Source organism: Candoia aspera, chromosome 5 (genome assembly GCF_035149785.1).
Source record: "Candoia aspera isolate rCanAsp1 chromosome 5, rCanAsp1.hap2, whole genome shotgun sequence".
NCBI classification, from domain to species: domain Eukaryota; kingdom Metazoa; phylum Chordata; class Lepidosauria; order Squamata; family Boidae; genus Candoia; species Candoia aspera.
The window spans coordinates 68,214,237-68,230,139 of record NC_086157.1 but is presented as its reverse complement, the minus strand read 5'-3'; the positions used below and the strand labels follow the sequence as shown (position 1 = coordinate 68,230,139).

At 40.3% G+C, this 15,903-nt stretch overlaps 1 protein-coding gene across 2 annotated transcripts in view; it reads left to right on the top strand.

The window, feature by feature from the left end:
- The first annotated feature begins 777 nt into the window (after positions 1–777).
- CXADR (CXADR Ig-like cell adhesion molecule) overlaps positions 778–15,903 on the top strand; it is a 32,730-nt gene continuing 17,604 nt past the window's right edge. The window contains exons 1-2 of one of the 2 annotated variants that reach the window (XM_063305475.1): positions 778–990; positions 14,488–14,645. In XM_063305475.1, the coding sequence (XP_063161545.1) occupies positions 942–990; positions 14,488–14,645 (207 nt within the window). In that variant the 5' untranslated portion in view covers positions 778–941. The remainder of the gene's footprint in view (positions 991–14,487; positions 14,646–15,903) is intronic. The other variant, XM_063305474.1, reaches the window with a different exon arrangement.

Below are 15,903 nucleotides of genomic sequence, written 5' to 3'. Positions count from 1 at the left end.
GGGTACATTCTTTATCATTAGACCTCTTTTATTCCAAGGGCCTGTATTTTGTGATAGGACTTTGATTTTTCAGAGATGTGTAGTTAAGTGCATGTAATTTGTGCAGAGGATAGCTATAGACCCAGAGTACTTATTTTCATGGACATCACCTGTTGTTGGGGGAGAAAAGGGTTAAGCGTCTGAACGTGACTAGTGTTAGCAATGGGCTATGTGCAAAGGTGGTTATGGTAGGGAGGTATTTGTGCCCTTTGTATTGTAAAGCATAACTGCAAACTCTCATACAAATACACAGACAAAATTCTTCCTTTCCATGATTGTGTGGTGAGTTAAAAAGGGTCCTGGAAGAAGTGGCCAAATCCACATAGACTTTCCGTAAACCTTCTGCACTTTTAAGCCATTGTTTATGGGGTGTTCGTGTGCGAGGGAGAGAAACCAGCTTGTGGGAAGTATAGGGCAAGGGAGGGCGCTTTTGCCTGTTGCAATTTTCCGGAGCCTTAATTAATTAATTAAATTTATATCACCGCCCATCTCCCCCAATGGGGGACTCTGGGCGGTTTACAATAAGTAGGATGTGGAGCTTTCATTCTCCCCCTCCCAAACAAGGCGGCAGAACCAGGTCTTAAGTTTCTTCCAGAAGTGAGAAAATCCGCCTCAACTCCGGGGACAAGATGTTCTTCCTGGGACTTTCTCTTCCGTGGTGTGAGCAAACAGTAACGGAAGGCGAGAGGTCAGCACCTTTCTCGTGGAGTTGGGCTGCCCTTCCGCGTCGGCAGCTCCAGCGGAGCACGCGGCGGGGCTGTGGCAGGGCGGAAGTGACGGGCATTTCACCTGCTGGGCTGCGAGGGGACAGAGGAGGGCGTCGCGCGGCAGCCAGTGTCCGTTGGGAATTCGCTCGGGAGTCGCTCCTTTTTCTCTGGCCGCCGGCGACTGCTCTCCCCGCCATGGCATCGCTGCTGCCGTTCTTGTGGGTGGTAACGTTTCTCTGTGCAGGTAAGGGGGGAGTTCAGCGAGATACGGGATAAGACCCTCCCTCCCCCTTTCCCCACCCTAACCGCCTTTGCCCCTTTCTCCCGCAACCCCCGGTCGCCCAGCTGCCCAGGGGCTTCTTTCGCCGAAGCCTCCCGGGGAGATGGGAGAACAAAGGATCCGAGTTAAGGGACGGGAGCTTGGATGGGTCGCGGTGGGAAATGACTCTGTAGATCCTTTATTGTTGGGGCTTTTCAGGGGCAATCACTCAGTTGTCAAAGGGCTCCGAAGAGGGGCTTGGGGGAAGAGAGCGAGAGCGTCTTTTTGCCCCTTGGTGGTACTCCCCGTAGGTTCGTTTAAAACACACACGCACAAAACAGTATGTCGGCCTCTTTCTTTTGGAGAGATTCTTCCCTGTTGGGGGTGGGGCGAGCAGGAGGTATCAGGATTTCACTCTCTGATGATTCCCGGAGGCATTGTTGCGAGCGCTGGACTCGCGTAGCTACTACCCTTCCCCACCCAGTAGCAAAGTCCTTCACTCTCTAAAGTAGTGAGCCAGGCGAAGAACTTAATTTAAACAAAGATGTAAATAAAACACATTTTTAAGAGGGGCATAATTTTACACTTAATTAAAAAGAACCATTTTAAAACGTTTCACAAGCTTTAACAACCCAAATGTCGCTACTCAATAAATCCGTATAATATGGGGCAGGTGCTGGCAGAATGATTCCAAACAGGATGCTGCCCTTACGGATTTTTGTTAGTGGTGCTGGAAAGGCTTCCAAAACTAGATGGAGGAAGCAGAAACTTTTCCAAAGTTTCTGATCAGAACGTGGCCTTACTTGCTTCAACCCAACAAGGCTTCACTATCTTTGCAGAAATACAAAAGTAGAAGGAACATTTAAGGGTACCAATAGCTGTCCAATTTAGGACTCATTCTTAGCTTCTTTTAAAAATAAATAATTTTTTAGATTCTTTAAATGAAAATGGAGGAGTTATTAGAACTAGATTAACCTCACTCCTTTCTAGGACTTGAGATTGACAGGTACAGGACTGGTGGGTTACAATGAGTTCAATCTTTGTCTAAACTTGAGTCTGTTTTATATCTTTAACCCTGGTCACTAAAGATGCATCTGCACAAAGCTTTTATAATGTATGATTTTACAAATATCTTTGTAAATGCCTTCCAGAAAAACCTGTTAGGAGGAAGAATCCAAATAACTGTATAATGCTTTTTAACTCAGTCTGGAAGTATTTTTCCTGTGTTGTGTGTTCTAAATGGGTATAGTTATTTTAGAAAAAAATCTATACTCAGATCTTTATGGTTTGACCAATTTACCTTTGCCTGCCATTTTAGAGCATAGTTGGGAGGAATAAAATTAAAGTGATGCCATAAATCAAAATTATTATGTAGCCTTATTCTAATATGTTGGCTTGTAATGACTGTAAATACAGGTAAAACAAAGACGATGACAGTCACTTATATATTATGCTCTATCCTAAAATTTTCCTAGCAAGTGTTAAGCTTAGGATATGCAGACATTTTGGTTATAATATCTTTAGGTGTTCTCCAACACATGTTTATTTTTTTATTAAATTTATATGCAGCCCAACTCCCAGCAACTATGGATGGTCTACAAAAAGTTTTTAAAAAAAATTAGATATATATGTACCTTGTTTATGAAGGATTCTCTTCATAAAGTTGAGCGATAATAGGATTTAAATCATTTAATGCTGGGAAACTGCTGCCCTTGCCTTATAAGTATTTCCTCTTCTTAAAATGTAGCTATTAAACTGCATACAGTTAGAATTCAATTTATCCAACACCTGTGAGGTTAAAAGTTAGGGAAAATAAAAGCTTTTCAGCACTTTTCAGTTCTTTGTTTCCTGTCCAGATATCTTATGCCACTGTTGATATCATAGTTTTGCAACATTACTCATAGGATAAAAATGCTTTTTGGTCATCAAGCACTATTTTGTCTAAAATGCACAGAACTAAAAAAAAATCCAAAAAACAAATCAGAAATTGAAAACAAACAGTGGTAGGCATAATGAGGATAATAAAAATGGTTTAGTTTGGCTTTAATTTTTTGTCAGTATGTCTGTATATCATGTTCACTTCAAATGCATTCTACTAAAATAGGGAATTCAAGTAAAGCTTTTCTCTCAGATGTTAATGAAATATGATTCACAAAAGGTATGCTAAGCATAGAGAATATTAAAGCACAAGAATTTGCCTTGTAACAGGATTATAAAATAATTCTGAACACCCTGTAGAACATGGGCAGGCAACTTCTGCAGCATAATTTTGTGGCAGAACCTCATATCTATAGGTGGATCCTGTAGAAATCATCCTCACAATCTTCCTTTTGCTTTCCACCCAGTCACTAATTTGAAAACTGAAAAATCTGTAAATGTGGTATAATGAGGAATAAATGGAGTAAGAGAAAACATGTAAAAATAAGCAAAATCATAGATATAATAGGGTCAGGTGAAGAAAATGTAAATGAGATACATAATTACATAAATAAGAAGGAATTATGTGCAGGAGGGAAGAAGAGATGAATGAATTGATGGTTAGAAATAATTGTGACACTATAATAACCACAATATAGAAGCAGTGGTATCTGTTCTGTATCTTGAAGTTTAATGGTGCAAATAATTACCTTAAGCATAGGTTGACAGTAAGCAGATTATTTTTCTCCTTCCATACTGATTTAATAGCTAATTCCATGGCTAGAATAGAACAGTGAGATCATATATGCCAAAACAAAAATGCCAGAGAAGAGAGTGACTTCCTCTCCTGTCCTGTGGCAGGCACAGAGAGATTTAAGGAGAACAAAGATTCTTCTTATTTGTCACAGACCTATTCAGAAGGTAGGGGGGAAAAATGACTAAGACGAAGATAGGATTGCATGTGGGCGGGGAGATATTGGCATCAGAACTACATAGTATTTGCCAAAATCCCTATGCCTCCATTGTAATTTCAGAAGCCCTTTACCGACAACAGTTGAATCACATGTAAGAACAATCTCGTCCCCCTGTTATAGCTACTGCATAAAGGCAGGAGAGGAAATCGGAAAGTTTGGCTCTGATTTTCTCTGTGGTGTTGGAGGAAAATTCTGAGAGTGCCTTGGACTGCAAGAAGATCAAACCAGTCCATACTCCAGGAAATAAGCCAGACTGCTCACTTGAGGGAATGATATTAAAGGCAAAACTGAAATACTTTGGCCACACAATGAGAAGACAGGACACCCTGGAGAAGATGCTGATGCTAGGGAAAGTGAAAGGCAAAAGGAAGAGGGGCCGACCAAGGGCAAAATGGATGGATGACATTCTAGAGGTGATGGACTCGTCCCTGGGGGAGCTGGGGGTGTTGGCGACCAACAGGAAGCTCTGGCGTGGGCTGGTCCATGAAGTCACGAAGAGTCGGAAGTGACTGAATGAATAAACAAAGTGTAGAAAGATTTCATGTTGCTATTTCAATGCAATTTCTGGTTCTAACATAAAGGAGATAGCAAACAACAGTGTTACCTACCCATGAAAGAGTCATGCATCTTCCATGAGTTAATGCTATCTTAATACGACCACTCCTCATTTAGCGACTACCTCAGTTAGTGACCATTTGCAAATACAATGGTACTAAACAGTAATAAAAAATCATTTTCTGACCAATGGGTGCATTTACAACCAAATTTCATGGGCCTGAGAACAAAAGCCTTCAGTGTGAAACTGAAGGTCTGGTCAGTTTCAGGTAGAAGTGGAAGCTGGCCAGGAGGGTTCTAATCTAGTAATTGAGGTTACAGAGCTGAACTTGTTAACTTGCAGTTAGCACTTTTTAGAGAAGTGCTATGCTTGGGAGAAGAGCAGCTCAGGAAGAGATAGCTTGTGTAAGCAATCTCTCTGCCCTACAAGAGGGCAAAAATAAGGGGGAAAGGGGTCAGGTGCAGGACACTCTATGAGAGAACTTTATCTGGATGAGACAGCAGCAACAGATCTTTGCATCATCTCTCTCAGTCATGAGTTCACTTAGCGACCATTTTGCTTTATGACCAAGTTGTTGGAACATAATCCAGTTGCTAAATGAGAGGGTATGTTCTTCATTATGCCCTATATACCATCATATATAGGGCATAATGTACATCCACATACAAATAAGCATTCTAAAAATCTAATTTTATTATGTTATAGTTGTCCTGCTACAGCCATCACACTTGATTATAATGTTTTGAATAAAATGTAAATTATAGTTATCATAGGGTTGATGAAATTCAGTCAACAGATAGTATTTTATGGTCATTCGTTTGAATATACTTCTTCACTCCTCTTTGAATCCTTTTAATATTTATTTATTGTCCAGAACTCTTTATTTTATGGAGCATCATAAAAATCTAACAACAGAAAATAATGATGTTCCAGAATTGAGAAAAAGTCAGGATTTAGAAAGATGACAGAGCCTGGAATGCTTCAAATTGCACACAGCGATCATACTCTGAAGATGTTGAGATCAAACAAACAGGGCAAGGGAGGATTAAAAAACACATAATAAATGGCACATGGCTGATAAAAGGAAAAAAAAAGTGTGCTGGTAAAGCTTAAAGAGATGCATTAAAGACCTAATTGCTCTGTTTCTTAATTTTAATCTAAATGATAGCTTTAGGTTATGTGATTCACAGTAAAATAGAACAGCTGTTTTCCATGGCCATTTTTTAGAGTACCTAGGATTAGGTTTAAGTTTATCTCATAAGCTGAATCCATCTAATATTCAGGGCTTGTTATAGCTGGCTTTCTTAAAATTACTCTCTTCTTTCTACTCAATTGAAATAGAGATTTTTAATCTTCCTGCAGTGAAAAGAAAGAAAACTGGTATCCAGAATCAAAACCAATTACTGAGTTTGCAACAGAGTGTATAAATCTTTAGTTAGGGACATGGACTCTGAAACAGAGCTTCTTGCATCTTAAATTTTTTTTTGTGTTTTAATGTTAACTTTGAGCATCATTTCTGCTTACCCCAATTGTTCATCCACACCTCCTTTTTAACTTCAGTATATTTCCAGTTAGGAAAGAATGAAAGAAGCATTTGCAAATGAAGATAATTTGTCTTTAGGAAATTCCTATCTATTTGTATTTTGCAGAAATCAGTGAAAAAAAGAAAGATTTGGTAGCATACACTGTCTTGCAATAATACACATACACACATCGCCCTCTGGCTGGTCTTTTTTATAGATTAAGATTTTTATGATTTCATATAACAATTTTACTCCTTTTCACTTTTCCTTCATATATCATTGTAACTAATTTTTCTTTCTTTTTACTCTCCTCACTAAAATTTGAACCATTTTGTATCATGCAGAAGAGTTTTGTTTTCAATCCAATTGTTACTTCCTGAAGTTTATTTAATATTTGTTTTACAGTATTGCTTTCGCAGAAGCATCAGGAAGGGAATATATGTATTACAATATCCTATCTCCAGGTAATGCCACAACAGTGATGCTGTCAAACATACATTTGGTTTGTTCAGTTGTACTGCTCTTCACTGATCTCCTTAATGGCCATATTTGTTGTTTTATGGGTTTTTCAACATAATCTGTACGAACTAGTTCCCTGACAGACTGAGATAATGCTAATTGGAGATTCACTTTACAGACCTAGATGTCCATAGTAATATTATAGCTTTTAAAGGATATAATTATCTTGTTTCTATTTCAGTATGCAACATTAATTTTAAATCAATGGATTTTGTAAGATATTTATTGAATCCAAACTTGTTAAATATTAATTATGTGCCATCAAGTCATTGTCGACTCCTAGCAACCACATAGATAGATTTCTCCATGACAATCTATGCCTAACCAGGTATTTCAGGTCTTCCAGTGGTGCACTTATCACTGTAACTGAGTCCCTCCATGTTGTTGCTAGTTGTCCTCTTGTTCCTTCCACCTTTCCCAGCATTAGAGCCTTCTCTAGAGAGCTAGGTCTTCCCATAATGTGTCCAAAGTAGGATAATTTGAGCCTGGTCATTTGTGCCCTGAGTGAAAAGTCTGAGTTGATTTGTTTGATGATCCATTTGTTTGTTTTCTTGGCTGTCCATGGTATTCTCAGAAATCTTCTCCAACATCAGCGTTCAAAAGCATCAATACTCTTCCTATCCTGCTGCTTCAAAGTCCATGTTAAATATAGATTTTTCATAGTACAGAAGCTACTAGTTATTACAATTTATTTGTTGCTATTACCAAGCTCTTTGACCATGCAACTTTCTAAAATAGTTTCTTTCCTTCCAGCAGTACAATTACAAATGTTCCATGAACTTGATAACAGTGTCTCTGTAGACCAGAGTCATCAGAGCTGTTGCTAGGATACCTATTCAGTAATTTTTTTGTTTGTTTGAGGAGTTCCATTTGTTTAGCAAATATGGTGAATACTTTTCTTCTTTTAAAAAAAAAAGATTATTGTACAATGTTTGGCTTTTAAAGCTTTAAAGTTTGTAAAATACATTTTTTTCTTGAATAACCCTAACCCTTACAATTATACACAGTTAAAATGCCTTCTTTAAACTCCAAAATTCTTATGTGAAAAAGTTATTTTAAAGCTACAAATGAATGTGTATTGAATACAGTAAATACTGTTTGCTAGAGTATAATTGTCATTACATAAATGTCAGAGTAGATACCAGCATAATATGCAATTATATTCAGGGTCCATCTAGATGTATACCATATAGGACTGCACTTAAATGTTGCACTTTAAATTATAGTTACTGCCTTAACATAAGACTGAACATACCACTATATTGAACAAAACAGTCAATCCTGTTACTCAAAAAAAAAAACAAAAAAAACCAGAAGACATTTGCTGGAAAATACTCTTTGAAGCCATATAATACTTGTATGAAAAAAGGTATACTGTTGTTCCCTGAAGGTATATTGTTGTTACCTTTATAGCAAGAAAAGGTTTAAGAGTTGCATAGTTACTCATTATTTTCACCACCTTTTATTTTTAAATCTACACTTTTCTGTTTTTCCATCTGTTTGTAATTTTCTTTTTTAAAAATTCCCTTCTCAACCCTGTGGGTGGTGTGTGTCTTCTTCAACTTCAGGTCCTCTACCAGAGGCCTGGGAGTTTGAGGATTCTGCGCAGTATTTTGGCTGTTCCTAGCACTGCACTCTTCTGGACAGAATGCTCTGATGTTGCTCCTGGAATCTGTTGGAGCCATTCTCCCCGCTTAGGAGTCACAGCTCCGAGTGCTACCACCAACATTGGGGCCACTTTGGCTCCACATCTTCTCTAGTTCCTCTTTCAGGCCCTGGTATTTCTCCAGCTTCTCATACTCCTTCTTCCTTATGTTCCTGTTGCTTGGAACCGCTACAACTATCACCACCGTTGTCTTCTGGTCCTTGTTCACTACCACAATGTCTGGCCAGTGCCTGCCTATCTGTCTGGAACTGGAAGTCTCACAGGATTTTAGCTCTGTCTCCCTGACCTTCTGTGGAATCTCCCATCTGGACTTGGGTGGGTCTAGCCCATACACTGTGCTGATGTTCCTGTATACAGTGCCAGCTACTTGGTTGTGCCATTCAGTGTATGCTGTTCCTGCCTGCATCTTACACACTGCCACTATGTGTTGGAGTGTCTCTGAGGCCTCTGCACAGTCTGCACCTTGAGTCCTGCCTAGTGTGGTTGCCCCCCGCTTTTATGGATCTGGTGCTTAGTGCCTGTTCATGTGCTGCTTTGATCAGTGCCTCAGTGCTGTCTTTTAGTCCAGCCCTTTCCAGCCACTGGTAGGATTTCCCAGTGTCAGCCACCTCAACTATCTGTCAGTGGTACATCCCATGCAGGGTCCTGTCTTACCATGGCACTTCCTCTGCTTGATCTTCCACCCATGTCTGCTGCTGCCATGTCTGCTGCTGCCTCAGCATTCTCTCAGCAAGTCATCTTTGGGTGCCATATTACTGATGTATTCCTGGATGCTCTGGGTTTTGTTCAGGACAGTAGCTTTGCCACTCACCAGATCCTGCCCACCCTCTTTCTGGCTGGTGTATAGTCTCTGGGTGTTGGACTTGGGATGGATTGTGCATTGTGAGGAACTTCTAGGTCTTCACATCAGCAGCCTCCATGTCCTCCTTTGGCCCGCTCACTGTACAGCCAGGGTATCTGATGACTGGCAGGGCATATGTGTTGATGGTGTGGATCTTGTTCTTCCCATTGAGCTGGCTCTTCAGGACCTGTCTTCTCCTTTGGGGGTATTTGGATGTTGCTGTCTTCCTTGCCTCCTCATCGTGGTTCCCATGTGTCTGTGGGATACCAACGCACTTGTAGCTGGTCTGAATGTCTGCAGTGCGGCCTGCTGGTAGTTCCACCAGCAGGCCGCATCAGTCTTAACTATCTTCCCTCTCTTTCCTACAATCCAGACATACTTCTCCAATCTGAATGACATCCCAGTGTCCTCACTGTAGATCTGTGTCAGGTGGATCAGCAAGTCAATGTCTTGTTCATTCTTAGAATACACCTTGATGTCATCGATGTAGAGGAGGTGGCTGATGATAGTTCCATGCTTGAACTTGTATCTGTATTCAGTCCTTGTGATTATCTGGCTGAGCCTATTCAGAACAGCAACAGGGACAGTGCATCACCTTGGTATATGTTGCACTTGATGACCACTTGTGTGAACTGCCTTGAGTTGACCTCCAGTGTTGTCTTCCACAGTCCCATTGAGTTCTTGAGGAAGGTCCTTAGTATCCTGTTGACTTTGTATAGCACCAAACATTCACAGATCCACGTGTGTGGCATTGAGTCATAGGCTTTCCTGTGGTCAATCCAGGCTGTCATCAGATTGATGTATCTAGACCTTGAGTTTCGAGAGACTGCTCTATCTATAAGCAACTGGTGTTTTGAGCCTTTGGTGTTGTTCCCAATGCCTTTCTGAGCTGTGCTCATGTACTGGCCCATATGGTCCTGTAGCTTGGCAGCTGTGATGCCTGATAGGACTTTCTGTGTTGTGAGGAGGCAGGTTATTGGCTGCTAATTGGACAATGCTGTTCCCTTGTGGGGATCTCTCACGATCAGCACTGTCCTTCCTTGTGTTACCCAATCTGAGTGGGAGCCTGCCGCTAGCAGCTGGTTCATCTGTGCTACTAGTTGTTCATGCACTGCTGGTAGTTTCTTTAGCCAGTAGTTGTGGATCATGTCTGGGCCAGGTGCTTTTAGATCTTCATGTTCTTGACCCACTTTTGGATGTCTGCTACTGTGATGGTGATTGGTTCCTGTTCTGGGAGATTGCTGTGGTTTTCTCTCAGGTCCTGCAGCCACTTTGCACTGGTGTTATGTGTTTTCTCTTTCTTTCATGTGTTCTTCCAGTACGGTTTAGTTTCTGCTGTTGGTGGTTCTGCTGTTACGGTGTTGTTGCACTGCAGTTGGGAGTACACCTTGAATGGTTCTTTGGAGAACAGGGCATTTATCTGTTTGGTCTCTGCTTCTGTAGTGTATCTCCTTAGCCTGGTAGCCAGTGCTGTGAGCCTTTGTTTATCAGTCTCTAGGGCTGTGAGACCCTCGTATTTTTTCAGTAGCTGAGTCTTACCATAATCACTACACCCTTCTGTAGTTCTACCAGCTGACTAACTTCTCTTTGAGTTACCTTGATCTTAGCCTCCAACCTCATTTTGGGGGCAGGGGGGATATATACTGCTGTCTTCTTGATTGCGTAGCCAAGCTTACAGCAGCTGTAGCATACACCAGTTTATTGGTGGTAGTAAGGATTGTCGTGAGGGCTCTATTGGCATCTTCTAGCATACTATCTGATGATAGTTCTCCACTAAGCCTTGGTAATCAGTCCTGAGGGTTGACTGTAGCTAGTGCATCCATAATCTTATGCCTCATATCAGCTGCTGTGCTTTGTAATGGAGGGCATGGCAATGAAGTTCCAGTGTCAGGTGTTGGCTGTACCTCTAGTTGTTCTTCCAGGTTTCTTGAGTCAGGGATGTAATGTGTAGATGGTCTATTTCGTGTTGTGAGAGCAGCTTCCTCTTTACTACGTTGAAGCATTGAGTAACCAGCTGTTTCTTAGTTACTGTGGATGTAGGTCTTCTGTCCATCCGTAGTTCCCTCATACGTTTCATATATCCCCTCTCATTAGGTCTACTCTTGTAGTAGCATTCAATCAATTCTGGGTTGTCTTGTTTCATCCATGTATGGTTTGTTCCAGTAGCCCACTTATCAGATTGTTCTAACTCCCCAATGTCTGGCACAGACCTTGTTAATATGGGTGACATCCAAGCCAGCATTACTCTCTTAGTTGATGTCACACTCATATCCAAGGTAGGCAGGTGAAGCATTAGGGGGTCTTTGCCCAAGGACCCCTACTGGTAAGATAGGTACCAGCCAGGATTCCGAAGGATTTATGTTCTGGTTTGTATATAGTTTTAAAAATGTGAACTGGGTACTCTTAGATTAAAATTGCAAACATTTCCCCCCATCTTCATTTTAACAACTGAAATATCCTCAACTGTTATCCAGTCTTATGTTTTACTTTACATTACTATAAATTATTATTTTAGGGTTGACATTAGGATTAAATTATTATTTCACTTTAAGTTTTTCTAAGGCTATAGACACGAGTTTAAATGTAATTTTAATTTCTTCAGTGTCTTTCTGGATTAATATTTTGATGCAAGCCTTTCATCCCTATCCCCACTTACCCGTCATCCTCAACTAGACTGCCAGGCACTAGGTAGAGGGACAGAAGCTGCCAAGTGTGGATCCAAGATGACCCAGTGGGTGGGCTTCAGGACCCCTTTTATCCCCCAAAGTCCTTGCTTTGTTCATAGGTTGAGTCATGGCAACTGGATTTCTTTCTTTTTGGCCTCAGACACAACTTGTGTCTGTCCTCAGACACAACTTGTCCTCCATTTTTCATGCTGCTTTTTCATTAGTCCCCAGGAGGATTAAGACCATAAGTTCACCAGGAAGGCCACACTTAACGATCCACTTGGGGGTGAGTGAGGGATAGGAGTAAGACATCCCAAAGACAATCCACACCTCCATTGCACAATTAACAAGCCATTCAGGTGTAGGGACAATGCAGCCACCCTGGAAGACATATATGGGGTCCCCTTACCAACCTTTGCCCAGACTAAAGAAGCTGCTTGGACAAGCAGCAAAATGTTTCAACCAAAAAGAAAGAAATCCAGTTGCCATGACTCTACCTGCAGACAATTCCACCTGGATGACTTGAGAATCTTCATTGACATCCTTGCTTTGTTGGTTCAGAAGACTGGCAGTTACTTTGCCTTGTTAATTTACTGTTAACTGTGGATGGGATTGGGATTTTTTCCTGTGTGCTCAGGTGAGCTTCCTTTGTCTGCTTCTGGTGACATTTTTCCTTTGTTTCCTCAACACCTTGTTTCTTTCTTTCCTACCTCCCTGAAGAGATCTTTTAGACAAGATTCCTGGCTTTTGTCCTCGCCTGCTTACCTGCTTGGTACATCTTTAGGTTATGGCAGCTTCAGCCTAGTCTCACAGCTTTGGGATTGTTGGATTGGGCATTGGGGCGTTATTTTGGGCATTGGGACATTATTTTATAGTTATTCAGTTTATATACTATAATCAGATTCTCCTGGCTCACAAAAGATAAAGCAATCAACAGTATGGCTAAAACATCCATGATAAATTAATATTAAAACTAACCACTCATAAGAGTATTACAAAACAGTGTATCAAAGAATAACAGTAACAGTAACAATAATAATCAGTGGTGTCTTTTCCAATCTTCATAAGCTCCCCAAAAGTATTCTCAGAAATTTTCAGAAAGCTAACAACTTGAAGGCAAGTCTGTGAACTGCCTAGGCTCACTGTGTGAGATAGGTGGCCATGTAAGTCCTTCAAACAAATAAGTCTTGCCTAAGGAGGGAAGCTATTTTAGAACATAAGTGTTCCCACAGAAAAACAGTTCCAATTTCACTCATTTAGTGGAAATTAGGAACTAACAGTTTCTCCCAGGTAGTGCCAATCAAGACAGTCAATTCTGTTGGGAAAGGCAATTCTAATGATACCATGGGTGATAAACTATATATGGCTTTACAGGTAAAAACTAGCACTTGAATTATATTCAGATGCCAGGAGGTAACTAGTACAGAGCTCTGGGGTAATACGCTTTTGAGGACAAACATCAACAACTGAACTGCTGTATTTTAGAGCAGCTGTACTTAGTATGAACTGTAGACTTCAGTGGTGACCTCATGTAGAGTTTAACTAGTGCATGAGTCACTGTTCCTCCCACTCCAAAACTGTCCTCCTATCCATGGCTTTTATCTGCCCTGCCCTTCCTGTTGGGCCATATCAAGAAAGCAATGTTGGGAAACTACCGTTTGAACACTAATTTGTTGGCTTATGTCTCAGAATAGTGTGAAAGTAAATTCAGAGAGGTCTGAGGTGCCATTGCTGTACCGGAAATGTGACTTAGGGATTGAGGTTTAGCATTTTTTTGGATAGGGTTTCACTTTTCTCTATGAACAGGTTTGCATAATATGTCTACTGTGTCAGCTGTACCCTTTCCCGGGCTAGTCAGGTTTGAAGACAGGCAGTTGTGCTTGGATTCTGTTTTGGCTGCTGCAGTGTGCTCTGTGTAGGTCTATACTTGAAATGGAAATTTGCTATTGATCCAAATAAAGCAGCTAGCTACCGAACAGTGTAGCTAAAGAGATCATATGATGCCTTTACTGAATTGCCAGTTGTTTACCAGATAAAATTTATGGTGTTGGAATTGACATCAAAAACCTTAAACAGCTTGGGACCTGAATGCCTAGGGGACTACCTCTCTATGAACCTATACAGATCTGCAGTGAAAGCCCTTTTGAATGCACCCCACTGGTAGAAGCTCATCTGCATGTCATGTGAGAGAGGGCCTTTGCCTTTGCTCCCAAATTATAGGTCATAATTCCTTCACAAGTTGTTTGGTCTTCACTGTCTCAGGTTTTAGGAAATCTGAAAAGAAACATTTCTCTTGCTAGGCTTTTTAAGGTAATTTTAGTATTTATCACTAATTTCAGTTTGTATTTTTAACTTTTTATTGCCTGATTTTGTTTTTAAATTTTGTTAGCTGCCTTGAATGCAGCTAAAACAGAGGCAAGGAGTAATGTTTTGTTTGATTGGTAAAGAGGAAGAAAGCACAAACAATTACAATTTTTCTACATGTATACTAATCATTACCAGTATGTTCATGTTATTGTACAATTATTAATATTTAAGTCAGTTTACTTAATAAGAAAAGGGGGAAATAAAACATCAAAACTAATATGTTCTGTTCAAAATTTTGAGTAGTATGTGAATATAAACCTGAAACAGTGCATCATAAAGTTTCTGAAAAAACATTTTGTAAAAACATTGAGATAAACCACATATGGTATAAATTATTAATTTTACCCCAAATAGTCACTTTAAATGAGATGTTTTTCAATTACACATTTGTGTTTTATTTTAACTATTAAGATACTGAATCTAACATTCCTGATTTCACAATACTTTTCCTAGATCTAACTGAAGGTGTAACAATAACTTCAACTGACCAGACCACGGTTACAAGAGCTCAAGGAGAGAAAGTTAGACTGCCGTGCACATTTACTCTCGCTCCAGCAGATGAAGGCACATTTGAAATTGAATGGAATATTTTGGAACCAAAGGAGGGAGAAGTGAGTAGAAGTCATTACAGAGATTTAATACTCATTTTGAATTCAGGCTGTGTGCATGTTAAGTTAAATTCTTAATGAAAATACTGTATTCTTCTCTAGGACACTTTTCGAGAAGTATATTGAATAGATTATTTATAGCGTAAGACACACAGTGGCCTAAAATGTGGTATGTTCTCCACACAAGTCCTAAGAGTGAACAAAGAGAACCCATTTAAATGAGTCAAAAACATCATACTTGTTCATTGATTTATTTAGGAAAATGATCCAAAGCTACACATTTGTGTGTGGCAAAAGTATGTGAATCTTCGTTTCAGTAAAACTGGTGTGCCCCCCTTGGACAGCAGTAACTGCAACTAAATGTTTCCAATATCTTTTGATCAGTCCTGCACTTTGGCTTGGAGGCATTTTAGCCCATTCCTCCTTACAGAACAGCATTAACTCAGGGATGTTGGTGGACTTCCTCACATGAACTGCCTGCTTCAGGTCCTTCCACAACATTTCTATAGGATTAAGGTCAGGACTTTAACTTGGGCATTTGAAAACATTAATTAACTTCTGTGTTTTGTGTCTTGTCTTGCTGCTGACCCACTGTCTCTTGAGCTTAAGTTCATGGAAAGATACCCTGACATTTTCCTGCAGAATTTGCTGGTACAATTCAGAATTCGTAGTTCCATCAATGATGGCAAGCCATCCTTGTCCAGAGGCAGCAAAGCTGGCTGAAACCATGGTACTACCATGTTCCATAGATGGGATAAGGTTCTTATACTAGAATGTAGGGTTTGCCTTTTGCCAAACATAATGCTTTTCATTCAAGTCAAAAAGTTCTATTTTGGTTTTATCATCCACAGAACATTCTTCCAGTAGCCTTCTGGCTTATCCATGTGGTCTTTCGCAAACTTTAGCTGGGCAGCAATGTTCTTTTTGGAAAGTAGTGGTTTTTTCCTTGTAACCCTGTCATGCACACCATTGTTGTTCACTGTTTTTCTGATGGTAGTCTCATGAACTTTTGACATTCTCCAGAGAGGCCTTTGGTTTCTTAGACATTACCCTGGGGTTCTTTGAGATCTCCTGAGTATTACAGGTAGTAATACTGTACTACCTGTAACAACCACTTGTTTAGTGATGATTCAGACTTACAAAAGTGTTGAAAAAAAGATGACCGGTTCTCACACTTATGACTGTCACAGCTTCCCCACAGTCAGGTGATCATGATTTGGGCACTTGCCAACCAGTTCGCATTTATGACTGCTACAGCATC